The following is a 14,641-nucleotide window of genomic DNA, read 5'->3' on the forward strand; positions in this document are numbered from 1 at the left end:
CACCACAAACACAAAAACACTACTCGCAATTTCTTCTATGCCCTGCCTGTGTTTGCCTGATAAATCCTAATCATCACCAAGGTCGTTTAATAAATCTACGCGTAGATTTCGTCTTCTTTACTTCCTCGACACTTTTTGGATTCACCTTAGCGCCAACTTTTCGTGAGGATATCAGTGCTCGAATGTCTATTGGGAAGAAGATTGAAATCTTAACAGGGACTGTGTGACAGTGCTGATAAGAATTCCTTGCAATACACCTAACTGATATGCTCTATAACTAGTTTTCCTGGATTCCTTCATAATGATTCCGCTATTTTTGATGATATAACTTTTACAAGGATCGATTACATTATAACGACTATCATACGATAATTAGTTGCAAAATCGGTTAATGCAATCATTCGAATTGATAACAGTAATGATTACATTGTGGATTTTGATAAGAGACACTGTGCGTCAAAAGTTTCGGATGTTGTTATGTTCTTACACCACGAAATTGGCAAAAACAGTTCAGTGAATTGACTGACAGTTGACAAACTATTCCAAAGGTAATCGTAAGTAAAGAAGAATGAAAACGTCAAAGTGTTAGGACTAATTTTAAATTACGAAAGACACTGATCGGTTGGTGAGATTCACGAGTAAAGGAATCTGAACTGTCAAAACAAAACAAAACAAAAACAATGAAGAAACCAGAATTAATACTTTACAATTTGATATGCATCTTTTCTGGATCGTAACAAGGAATTTGATTGAGTCTTCGCAAGATAAGAAAGTGTCAAAGATCGATAAGAACAAATAAGACCGTCGGCTGGGACGCCTCGGTTTAACAAGATTGGAAAAATCTTCGAGATCGATCAAAGAAAGGGTTGAAAAATAATCGAGCTGGAGCGTAATGAGCAACAGCGAGGGTGTGGTGGCTGGCCAGGGTGCCGGAAGCGATCGTCTTTGCGAGGACGTCGACATGGCAACCCCGACGTCGGCGTCGTCGAATTTGAAGCCAAGAAACGGTAAGATCAGCTTCAGCGTGGACGCATTGCTCAGCGGCACGAAGAAGTCTGCGGCTGCTGGTGTTGGTGGTGGTGGAGGAGGTGAAAGAGGAGGTGAAAGAGGTGGAGGAGGAGGAGGAGGAGGAGGAGGTGGTGGCGGCGGGGGTGGTGGTAGAAATTTTAATAATAGCAGAAGAGACAACGAGGAAAGAATGGACATTGAAAAGAATTTGGAGATGGAGGCAAGATACCGTGAGATACTGTTGGAACAACAAAGAATACACAGCAGAGAACTGTTGGCAAGGTTAAGTCCACATGGTTCCGTTTTAGCGGCGTTCGGTAATCATCATCATCATCATCACCATCATCATAACCATCATCAAAATCGAATGCAAGAACAAGAACATCATCCGTCGGCGGGTAGACAAGAGATCCTAACCGTTAAAGATTTCTCAAGGTCTAGCAGTCACGACAAATCCTCATCCCCGATCAGAATAGACCAGGAAGTTCAAAGGGATAGAGACGGAGAGGATCGTCGATTAACGACGGACTCGCCGATCGGGAGAATCACCGAATTGGCGTTGCAAAGAGAACGCGATAGGATTCAGGATGACGAGGATTCGAGAAACGATAGAATGACCAATCCGCGTTCGGTATCGCCAGTTAGTAGGCGAGAAATGTTAGACGATCGTAGCGATTCCGAGGCGAATCGTTCCCTCGAAGGTGACAGAACGACGGATCATCTTGATCTCGAGGATCAAGAGATACGAAGCGTCGGACAGTCGGAAGATCTCAACGTAATGGACTCGGACTGTGAACTCGAGAGAGATCTCGAGACCGGTCAAGAAAAAGAAGAGAAGTCGAGTCCGGTAGTGCCTCAGCCGATACACCCTGGGGTCCAAAGGCCCTCGCAGGGAGGGCCTTACCTTACCGGTGCACCCGGCGCTCCTGGATGGAATCCTGCAGGATTTCCGCATTCTCTTGCTAGCTTTGCTTGGTTACCCCCACCCCCGCACCCACACAATCCTCATGGACATCTGTATACGCCTCACGGAGGACCCACGAGTCCTAACGGTGAGATTATTACTTTGTTTTCTTCCATCTTTTGGAGTAGTTCCATCTATTCTACATTATTTAACTTTAACAAAAGTAAATAATGCAAAGAACAAAATTCAAACGATTGAAACAAAGTTAGTATAATATATTCTATTATCGTATTTGAATTACCTAATTCTCGGAGAACAACGAACCTGATATGGTATTACTCGATGGCACACAAATTACGGCACGAACGATCCACCTCGTCCTCGATCGGCCAACCTGATGGACCTCACGCGAACCCAATAAATATAACTCCAGTTCCGTTTCTTTAATCGAGCCTCTAGCAAACTACACGACCAACCCGTTACGAGGTGTAAAAGAGTTAAGTCGGTTTCTACCTTATCGTTTTAATTCCCCTTTCCTTCGAGAATTTTTATCTCACGCTTACGCACCTAAACGAATCTTGGACTGTTGATCTTAGGTATTGGTAAAGAACTTAAACATTACTGAAAATATATTATTCTTTAGATTTGCGATCTTCTTTTATTTATAATTATTCGCATAATTACACCCAGGTAGTTAGTTTGAAAGATTATTTTCTTTAATTGAGATTAATTTTATTCGTATCTTGAAATTTATTAATATTCTTTATAATATATAATAAGAAATTAAAAGGTTGATGTATAAAATTATTTTATTCGCTAATTTAGATTAACGGTCAGTTTTATAATAGGGGTGGATTTGCATTAGGGTCTCATATTGTGAGATGCAAGGTGTATATATTTTATTATAAGAATACTGACCATCTAAAGTAGCTACAATTTTTATATTAATCAGTATAATATACTATTTAGTTATATTTTATTATAAATATTACCAGAAGTGGGTGGGATCGAAAAGTTTTAATCTTTGACGATAAACAATAATTTCATAAAATTAAATTTAACTAAAAAGAAATTGTTTCCTATTAGTCTCAACATTTTTTACGACCCACCTACATAATTATTTATAACTTAACTTATATTTTATTAGTAAAAAATATTGACCCGAATAAGAATCAAATATTAATTGTGAACACGAAACAAAAGGAGGATCGCAAAATGGAATGTTTAAGAAAGAAAGAAAGAAAGAGAAAGAGAGTGAGAAAAAGTGAGCGAGAACGGGGGAGGGTGGGGAGAGTCAATTCGTGCTGCAGATCGCGACAATGTCGATGATTAGGCGGAAAACGCGAGCTCCTAATGCGCCTCGCACGACATTCGCGGCACGATTCGCGGAGACCATAACGTTCGATATTAGCGTCGGTGGTCACGCAAACGTTGAGAGCATTATCGGTTCTTACCAAGTTGTATGTTTAATATATATATATATATATATACACCTAACATGTGCCAAAGAATTTACTTATACGAGAACTCGTTCCAACGAGATCATGATTGAAAAGTCAGCAACTCGGAAGACCAGCAGCAGCTATCTAACTACCTGCATATCTTTCTTTTCATTTTTTTTCATAATTATTTTATACGAATTAAAGATCAAGAATCATTTGGCCAATAATTTCATTGGCTTGAGATATTAAATTATAAAAGGGAATAAAGAAGAAGTAATCTAAGGGAATATAAAATACTTTAAAAACTGGTTGAGATACTCTGGTCGGATTAGAATCTGTAAAATATGTTACGGAAATTTTCATTGAAATTTGTTGGACAGTAAAGTAAAGTTTGTTTTTTTTTCTTTTTAATTATCTTACTTATGGTTTACCTTTATTTACATTAGTATTTCACGTAATCGTTAGCCTACCACACAAACGATATTTTTTATTTTGTTCTTTACCTTAATAGGATTGATTCGACTATCCGATACCCGTAATTTGTTGAAGTCTCACAGACTGTAACTATTTTTCTTTTTTACTTTTGGCTTTTTTTTGTTTATGGGGTTCCTTTTAGAATATTCTCAAAGATCCGATATACAAATAATTTACATATTATCATTAGCTGAATATTCCCATTGAAACGTTTAAACGTATTACACATTGTGTGGATAGAAAATAAAAATCGTTTGAAATATACCAAGCCTTTCCCTTCGATCAAAGCAGAGACTCGTCACGAAGTTTCACTGACTTTCTTCAATTCCTTCCACGATGCTTTGCCTATCGAGTCCCGTCTAACTTCGAAAGCACGTCGATAAAGAATCTAGGCTAGCGGAACGTACTACGTTCCTTCTCCTATTCTAACGATTCTGGAAAAGCCAACAACCAACTTTGTTTCATCGACCAAATCAATTCCTCTTATTCCAATCTCACGATTATTAGTCATGGTAAATAACCTGAAATTTTACTTAATTTATATCCAAACGAATTGAACAATCCTGGAAATGTATTCAATATTATTTGACATAATCCAAAAGTTTACAAAATTTACATCAATTGAACAAATGCATCTACCACGTGTTCAGAAATTTCATTTAAATCCTACAAATAAAAATACAATTTTATACAAAATTATTTCAATTCCCAAAAAATAAACCCAAAATAAATTGTATACTATTTTCATTATTTATAATAAATAAAATAAAAAATGACGTACCAAAGAATTCATTGAAAATCCCAAAGATATTCATTCTATTTCCTTATTTACGTATCCCAATACAAGTTACAGTATTTCCGAAAGTGATAATGAAATGAAAAGCTTCCTACGAGTGTTAATTAACGTACATGATTAAGCATCGAATGGTGTCTCACAATCAGATATACTCGATAACATGAGTCATAGTCGCGAGGTGATAATAATAATAATAATAATAATAATAATAATAATAATAATAATAATAAGATTAATAGCTATCGATTTCTCAAATATGAATCTCAGTAGAGTTAAGCGTGAGTTTGTTAAACGTGGAATTAAGATAAAGAAACATAGCAAGTTAGGTGGGGTGGTAAATCTGTCGAGCGTATGAAATAATCGTTCGTTCAATTAAAGGAACTGGTCGAAGAACCCTGGCGTGGGTTCTCTCACTCTCACTCACTCTCTCTCTTTCTCTCTCTCTTTCATTCATTCTTTCTTTCTTTCTCTCGCGAATCGTTTCATGCACGAGCAAACCTTACTGGAGCCAGGCATCGATCCGGCTGTTCGAGCCAACAACGACGAACAAAGCTCCACCTTATGGCTCCGACTCTATCATCCATACCTGTTAACTTTAATTGACAGTTTACTTTAATGACAGTCACCTTATAGACGCTAACTCTGAAAAACATAGCCAGCTTCGGTGACCATTATACTCTTGGCTTTAACAGTTGGTATATCTCGGCACATAAACACATAGAAAAGTGGATGTCACGATATATATTCTCCCTCTCTCTCTCTCTCACTCTCTCTCTTTCTTTCTCTCTCTTTATCTCATTTTCTCTATCTGTTATATGCAATCAGAAATCAGAAATTTAACTTTGAGCATTTAACTCGTTCCATTTAAAATTACATACACGATACGTGTTTGATTTACAAATAGGGGGGGAAAATATATTTAAGATAGATAATAATAGTTTATTTGAACGCTATTATACCTGAATAAGACCGAAGACCGAATGTTTTGACATCTCTTATGTTTTTCGGATACAATCAAAAATTCAAGTTTATAATCGTTGTATGTGAAATTACACGTTACGCGTTTGATTTACGAATAGACGTGAAAATGTTGTAGGCAAATAATGGATATTATTATTCTGAATAACGTACACTTGATATCACCATATAATTCTCTATCTTATAATTCTCTATGAAGAAGTAAGAGAAATGAAAATTGAAGCTCGGTTGCATTTAATATTGTTAACACGTTTTATAGTATTTGATTTACAAATAGGCAAGGAAATATTCCAAATAATGCTCATATACGTATAATATTATTTTATATATATATACATATGTATATTTTGGTAAATGGGTGTATAATAGGTTGCCTCAACACTATTATCTCGAATACCGAGGACTGTGCGCAATAAATATCACCGTTAAAGCACGAGTACGTACGAGAGTTCGCTTTTCTCGCTTCGGCATCGGACTCCTCTTACAGCTTCTACTTCTTCTGGCTGCTGGACCAGACGAGTACTGACTTTGGAAATATAAATAGACGTCGCGATTCTAAGCGTACGAACGAACGTGTTCGAGTGATCGTAGGAAAAACGGATATATTTGCTGTGCCCATGATTAGTAGGGTATACTTACTTACTACAAAAAAATCTCTTAACGGAAAAAATATACAACGTAGATCTTCATAAATATTGTTTATAGAATTCGAACAAAAAATTCAAAGAAAAATTCTACATTTCCGATAACATCGTCGGAATTAAATTAACTAATACTCGAATTAATATTTAAATAGGAGAAGATAAAATATATTAGTTAGGATTTAAACAGAAAATTATTGGCCCTGTATAAACAAAACAAAACGAAAAACAAACACATAAAAATAAAAAATAAAAATTCATATTACGATACGATAAAAGAAATATTGTAAATCCTGATAAAATAACGTTGAAATGAAATAACCGAGAGTACCGAAAACACATACTTAAACGAAGACTCGTTAGCTTCCAACTTCCTACTCTCTACCTCTCTCTATCTTTTTCTAAAGAATTGAAAACACTTTAAACAACATAAAAGCGGCATGGAGAGACACAACAAACAACGAAACGAGAGTAGTTATATTTCTAACAGAGCTATTTCGTACCTAACACGAGCAAAATTGGAGTTCGCGCGTAACGAGAAACTCGGTGGTGTGCTTCCTAGAAAGAAATTTTCTAAGCCCATTACTGAACTCTCTCTCTCTCTCTCTCTCTTTCTTTCTCTATTTCTTAACACGAGTATATAAAAGTCGTTGGTTGTTGAGGTTGCTACTTGGTTGAGTAGATACGGGTGGCAAAGGTACACACGAGTTCTCGGTTGAGTGTATATTTCCTTGACGTCTCGAGAAAACGAATGAGAAAGAGGAGAAGAAAGATAAAAAAAGAATAAGAGAGAGAGAGAGAGAAGAGAAGGAAGAAGATACTGCTCCTTCGGTAGAGGAGGAGTCGTACGTATACCGTCGAGCATGATAGAGTCATACATAACCGAGAGCATCCATAATGCATTCAAGGAGGCCAGGGTAAAAACTGCCCTTGTTTGGTTCGCCTTGGCACACCCAGCTCCCTTCCTTCGCGACGTCATCCTTTTTGTCGATGATAACGACAAACCACTTGCCCTTTACTTACTCCTCTTCTTCTCCACCCTCCCCTACCCCCTCTCCTCTCCTTTTTCTCTCTCTCTCTCACTCTTTCTCTTACTCTTACTCGCTCACTTATTCTATCTTTGTTTTTCATCTGGTTTGCTCCGAGCCTGTTCGTGAATCTTTCCTCTCTCTCTCTCTTTCTTTTTCTCTTTGTACATCTTCTCCTTCCAAGCCACCCTTTTTCTTTTCACCATCAGAGCGCGAGACCAATTACCCGTGCGATCCGAAGCGAAGTGTACGGGGTTGCGAAGTCTCCCGCGCACGTCCTCCTCTTCAACTCGTCCCCAACTCGTCCCCAACTCGTCCCAACTCGACACGCCGCCATCTTTCTACACTCCAGCCCCGTTACCTCTCCCGGATACCAACCCACGATCGATATTTTGTAACGCGGATTTTCTTCCGACTAATCGTTACCCCCTCCCCCCTCTCCCCTCCCTCCACCCCCCGTTCTCTCTTTCTATCCTCTTCTTACTTTTTTTCCTCATTTATTTATATTTTCCTCGATTTTTTTCTTTTTTTATTTTTTCTCGAATTTTTTTATACCACTCATGGATGTATTTCTTCGATCGTACTGTCTCTTTCTTCTTTCTTCTTCATTAAAACGACGAAAGATGCTTTTCTTTATTTTTCTCTCTCTCTTTCTTTCTTTGTTCATCCTTTATACTCGTCTAGAAGAGAATTTTTCTACCCTCTAAGCGTATACGTTCTCTCGGAATTCTCGCATCGTGTCGTCTACCGTGTTTTCACCGACAAACCGTTTAAACTGACTCGTTCAGTTTTAATAACGATCGAAGTTACCTACTAGAGAGTCTCAACTTTTTTCCAACACGTTTAATCATTTTTCAAACAAGTCAGCATTAGTCTTCTTTCATTTTCTTCTGTATATTCTTACTTATTCTTATTCCACTCAGAGAAAACGTTTAGATTACTATTACGAGTCTTTACGAATATAATTAATGTCTGTTATCAATGAAAGAAAAACATTTCGAGCAAATAATATAGAATTTACAATTAAACGAACGAAAGAAAGCAAATGTAACATGTAACTTGTGACGGTTTGTTGAAAAACGCGAGATTAGATAATAATTTATATTTATTTAAAATAAAAAAAAATAAAAACAAATCCCAATTCGGGGTACGCGAATTCATTTCAATATTCATTTCAAACGTGGCGAGAGAATGAATGAAAGAAAGTGAGAGAGAAAGAGATAAACGAGGATTTTAAATGAAAGAAAACGTAGATCTGTCGATGAATCGTTACGAATAATGAATAAAGAAAGAAAAAAAATGACAAAAAATCGACATAAATGATTACAACGACAATCACGGGAGACGCGTTCGATCAAATAATTCTTATCGAGTATCAATTTTAACCGGTTCTTTATCGTCGAAGTACGAATTTTCAGTTATTTCGTAGATAGGACGGTATGAAATCTCCGGAAACTTAATACGCATACCACACATCACACACACATTCGTTTTAATGACTTCATCGACGACGACGACGACGAGATCGAGCTCGATCCCAAGTTCCGATAAGGACGATGTAAAATTTTATTATACCTACTCGCTACGAAGATTTTACAACTTGTCTTTGAGTGTAACGCGATACGCCTTTTACCATTGCGAATTGAATTGATTTAATTTTATTTTTTTTTTTTCCTTTTTTTTCTTTTTTTTTTCTCTTCATTTATTACGATTAACTACGACGACTTATTTGCAACCGTGCATATATTTGCCGAACAAAATTATCGATAGAAATAATATTTATTAAGCAATTGATATCTCTCTTCTGTAAATTTGTTATAAAAAAAAATGTACGATATTTTATTTAATATATATTTTACGTACGAGTATAGAAATAATATTTATTAAGCAATTGATATGTCTTCTGTAAATTTGTTATACAATACGATATTTTATTTAATATATTTTACGTACGGGGAATATGGAACACAAAATTATCGACAAAAATGATATTTTTCGTAATAGATACCGTTCTTACCTTCTTCAATATTTAATTAATACGTTCGATACCGCATACGTACGCTTGCAATAAAAATTAATACACATATAGTAAACAATGTTGCAATGACTTTGCACAATACTTTTCTTTTTTTTATAATTCCCTTCTTGGAAATTCTTTTTAAAAATTTAATATTCTCACTTATCAATCTCCATTTTGTTTCTTTGAAAAGAAGAAAAATTAATATCTCGAATGATTAACGAGTTAAAAACGTCTAAACAAAACTTACCGCGCCATGCAAACTAATCCTCATCGAAGGAAGTAGATCGCGTGGAAAAAAAGTGTAGATCACGGAAGAAGATTAGGCTTTTTTTTAAAGGTAATAAAAACTCCGACACAGCGAGCCTCCTTACACGTTCGTACTTTTCCAGCCAACTAATTTGAATCGAGCACGAAACTTCTACCTGTCACCAACAAGTAACGCCCCATACCCTGACGAGATAAATGCTTCAAACAAGCTTGTTGACGCTCGCACGAATCCTCTAACATCCATCTATTGTTTATTTACTTCAAATATTACGTAATATTACGTAGATTTTATATACAAATTGTCGTCAAAGGGAAAACAAATCCTTGAAAATACATTTTTATCATAAGTTTCTGATGTTTCTTATTGAATTAGGAATACTCGAGGGTTTTTGTTAAAATATTTCAATGAAAACGAACAATTTTTATTACATTTTTATTAATTACTTTGTGTATTGAAAACATTAATAAGCATGCATCAAAAAATTATTATAATCGTTTAAAGTTCTAAAATATTTTAATAAAAGTATGCAATATCTTTATTATCAGAAATTAGAATGATTCAACATAAAAACACACATGATCGTGTGAAGTATTGCGTATAAAGAGAAAACAAATTAATAGAAGAGTTAAGAAAAAAGTATATAAAAGTATCGTAATCATCTTTGAAAATAAATAAAACCAATCGACATTAAATTAAACGACAACAAAGTGGGAGGAGTCATATGAAGTAGCGTAAATGAGATCTTAATAAAGTTCTATCAAAGTTGCAAAAATCTCATTAAGCTTAAATTTGAGAATAATTCTGAAACGTAGCGGTGGAAAAAGAAGTTGGATGGATAGAGAGGGGTGTGGAGAGAGTGGGGAGGGGAGGGAGGTACCTTAGGGGAGGTTAAAAAAGATCTTTCTTTTGGTAAAACATTAATCAGAGAATTATTATAATCGTTTAGAATTCTAAAATATTCTAATAAAAGTATGCAATATCTTTATTATCAGAAATTAGACTGATTTAACATAAAAACACACATGATCGTGTGAAGTATTGCGTATAAAGAAAACAAATTAATAGGAGAGTTAAGAAAAAAGTATATAAAAGTATTGTATAATCATCTTTGAAAATAAATGAAACCAATCGACATTAAATTAAACGACAACAAAGTGGGAGGAGTCATGTGAAGTAGCGTAAATGAGATCTTAATAAAGTTCTATCAAAGTTGCAAAAATCTCATTAAGCTTAAATTTGAGAATAATTCTGAAACATAGCGGGGAAAAAGAAGTTGGATGGATAGAGAGGGGTGTGGAAAGAGTGGGGAGGGGAGGGAGGTACCTTAGGGGAGGTTAAGAAAGATCTTTCTTTTGGTAAAACATTAATCAGAGAATTATTATAATCGTTTAGAATTCTAAAATATTCTAATAAAAGTATGCAATATCTTTATTATCAGAAATTAGAATGATTCAACATAAAAACACACATGATCGTGTGGAGTATTGCGTATAAAGAGGAAACAAATTAATAGAAGAGTTAAGAAAAAAGTATATAAAAGTATCGCAATCATCTTTGAAAATAAATAAAACCAATCGACATTAAATAAAACAACGACAACAAAAACAAAGTGGGAGGAGTCATGTGAAGTAGCGTAAATGAGATCTTAATAAAGTTCTATCAAAGTTGCAAAAATCTCATTAAGCTTAAATTTGAGAATAATTCTGAAACATAGTGGGGAAAAAGAAGTTGGATGGATAGAGAGGGGTGTGGAGAGAGTGGGGAGGGGAGGGAGGTACCTTAGGGGAGGTTAAGAAAGATCTTTCTTTTGGTATCCGTAACGGTGGCTTTCGAGTATTATGAATACCGACGTCATTTATAATGCTCGAACGCCACCGTCGCATCGTCCATGCACATTTATCTGACTCGCACGTCGAGGAACGAATTAACGAAGCCCGCCCCACGTCCCCGATGATGTTCTACAAAATATTTCGAACAATCCATCATTCATCGTAGACATAATTACCGACGTTCGTAGCGTTCTTCTTAAAATAAAAACAAAAAAAAATGAAAGAAGGAAAGAGAGAAAGAAAGATTTAAAAAAATCGATGCACACAATCATTGTATTAGTGTACAAATACTTATATATATACATGTATGTGTGTGTGTGTTTGTGTATATTTATGTATATATGTATGTGTGGTGTGTACTATGGATCACTGCGAAAAAGATGTTCGTTAATAAGTTAATTAGTCTCGCGACAGACCTTGTTAATGTTTACTCTCTTTCTGTCTTTTTTTTCTCTTTTAAAACACATTTCTACGTTTCTACATTTTTCAAATGTTCTCTTTGATACGTCGGAAACAAAAGATCAAAGATCATCCTGTACCAGCTAATCCAATTTTATATCATATACATATTACTTCAACAAAATTATAATTATTCTCTTGAATATTATTCTTTAATATTGCTATCTCTTTCTATTATTTTGTGTATTTAAAACGTACTTTTTAACAAAAGTATAATTAATCTATAAATAATTTATATATAAAATTTACAAACCTTTTTTTTGGCTATTTCAATAAAGGACAATTATCTTTCTCGAGATTAAATAAATAATTCATTTATTTATCTCGAGCACGAATAAATCAACAAAAATCGGTCAGAATAATCGTGATTTGAAAAATAACAATTTCTAAGAGAAACAAAGCGAGGACAAATATTATTCGTTTCAATTATTTAATCTTAAAATAGACGGGACAATAATACAAAAAAATTACTACTTATACAAAATTGAATGCTATTGGAATAATCATTGGCATAATGATTAAATATTTTCCTCGAGATTAAATAAATAAATAATCTTTTTATCTCGAGCACAAGTAAATCAACAAAAATCGGTCAGAATAATCGTGATTTGAAAAATAACAATTTCTAAAAGAAAAAAAGCGAGGACAAATATTATTCGTTTCAATTATTTAATCTTAAAATAGACGGGATAATAATACAAAAAAATTACTACTTATAGAAAATTGAATGCTATTGGAATAATCATTGGCATAATGATTAAATACACCTGTAATAATTTAACACTGACGTATAGAAAGAGCTTTGAACTTTTCACGAGTAGAGACTGTGTAATCGTTTTCTTGGTGCGTTCTCCTGTCCGGTAATTAACAGAAATTAATTAGCGTTCAAGGGAGATAGGTAAGTCGAAAAAGAAATAAAGAAAGGAATGAAAAAAGATAAATGTATGCGTCGGCGCACATTATTCTTACTTGGAATTTTTAGTCTAGAAACGGCTCGAGTGCAAAGACACGATTATGCGTTCGTCGGCGTCGTCACTAGTCGTCTAACAGAAAGAAAGAAAGAAAATTCTCTTCTTTATTCTATCCTCGAACGGATCCTTATCTTCGATTTATCGATATTTTCTTTAATTACATCAAAATTCAATGCCCATAAATATTTATTTATTTTTACTTTAACGGAGAAATATATTTTTATGATTACGTTACACTCAAGATCACATTTAAGGGATGAAATATCATCCCTCAAAGGCATGAAACACGTTTAAAAAATAATATACTAGTTATTATTAAGTTTTCTAAGTTATATTTTAGTTTTTTTTTTCTAATTCATGACAGTCTTCAATAAATAATAATTTGATTATGTATTCGCGTATTTTGATAAAAATTCAACATTGATTTTTATATTCGAATAATTCTACGAATAAAAGTTTCAATGTAAAATTTTTCTATCGTCTGTATTTAACATAATTAATCAATGAATATTCGTAAAAAAAAAAAAAAACAACAAGAATGAATAATCGTCATCGGTAAACTCTTCGTGAAAAAATTTCACTCACAATTAAATTCGACCGTTCGATTACATTCATGAAATATTACGAGTCTGATTCGAAATTTACATAAATATACAAATATATTAGATAAGAAAAAAAAGCCATTAAGAACGTTATTATTAAACGTATGAAATCGAGTATAATTTTATTTCAAAAATATATATCAAGTGGAAGAATTTGATATTTTTCTTTCCCGCGTAAAAAGAATGAACTTAATTATAATTAATCAGCGTCTCACGTTGTGTGTAGATTTACGATTTTTTTATCATAATTATCATCATTATAAAAATCGAATGAAATATTTGTTTGATCGACCATGAAACTTGCCAGTCAAAATACTGATTCCACGTGGCACGAAAAATAAAAAAATATTTTATGCATGCATAGGCAGATAAATATCATTTAAAATACTTCTACTAATAAATTACATAAATTTCATAAATCGCAATGTATAAAATATATGTTATATACTTTATCGAATATATCATAACTTAAAAAACAAATAAATGTGCACGAATAAAACCTGATTAGAAATGAAAAATAAATATATTACGCGTATTATCCCGAATATGATGTATAATATAATATTCTACGTACCCAATTAAATATGGTATTAATATAAAATAAATGTAATAAACAAAATATTATAAATAAAAACATAAATTATTTTAGCAATATAACGAAAGAATTATAGTACTACATATTATTTCGTAATTAAATATATACAACTTATATCAAATAAACATACGTTTTAAATAGAAAGAGAGAGAGACGCATAAAAATAAAGAGTAATAAAATAAGAAAAAACAAAAAAGAAATAAAAGTAACCACGTTACCAACCTATATATATAGCACATTTAATTCCGCGTGAGAGTTAACGATCGAACGAGAGGAACGATTACATAATATAGTATTATAACGATTTTCCAATACGACTATCTAACATATAAACCGGAGAATAATAATCCGTAAGATAAAAAAACCAAATAGAATCGTTTTCTCTTCTAGTGTTTATTAGTAAGCCGGTTCCAATCGAGATTCTCATAAAGAGAAACATGCGAAAAAAAGGAACGAAAGAAAAAGAAAGTGTAAAAAAGAGAAGGAGATAGAAAAAGATATAAAAAGAGAGAGAGAGAGAGAGAGAGAAAGAGAGAGAAGGGAATAGATATACACAGCTCATAAGACGTTCGAACGTTTAATTAGCAGAAATTAATTACTGTCCGCAAGAAACATATTGATTTGAT

The 14,641-nt window shown here is 33.7% G+C and overlaps 1 protein-coding gene across 1 annotated transcript in view; it reads left to right on the top strand.

Moving 5' to 3' along the window:
• Positions 1–189: 189 nt before the first annotated feature.
• The window catches only part of LOC122514508 (homeobox protein HMX1-like), a 20,946-nt gene continuing 6,494 nt past the window's right edge, over positions 190–14,641 (top strand). The window contains exons 1-2 of the mRNA XM_043631387.1: positions 190–1,067; positions 1,137–2,060. Coding sequence (XP_043487322.1) covers positions 893–1,067; positions 1,137–2,060 — 1,099 coding nt within the window. The 5' untranslated portion in view covers positions 190–892. The remainder of the gene's footprint in view (positions 1,068–1,136; positions 2,061–14,641) is intronic.

The sequence above is a fragment of the Polistes fuscatus genome, unplaced genomic scaffold, assembly GCF_010416935.1.
Source record: "Polistes fuscatus isolate 324 unplaced genomic scaffold, CU_Pfus_HIC Scaffold15, whole genome shotgun sequence".
Taxonomy (NCBI): Eukaryota; Metazoa; Arthropoda; class Insecta; order Hymenoptera; family Vespidae; genus Polistes; species Polistes fuscatus.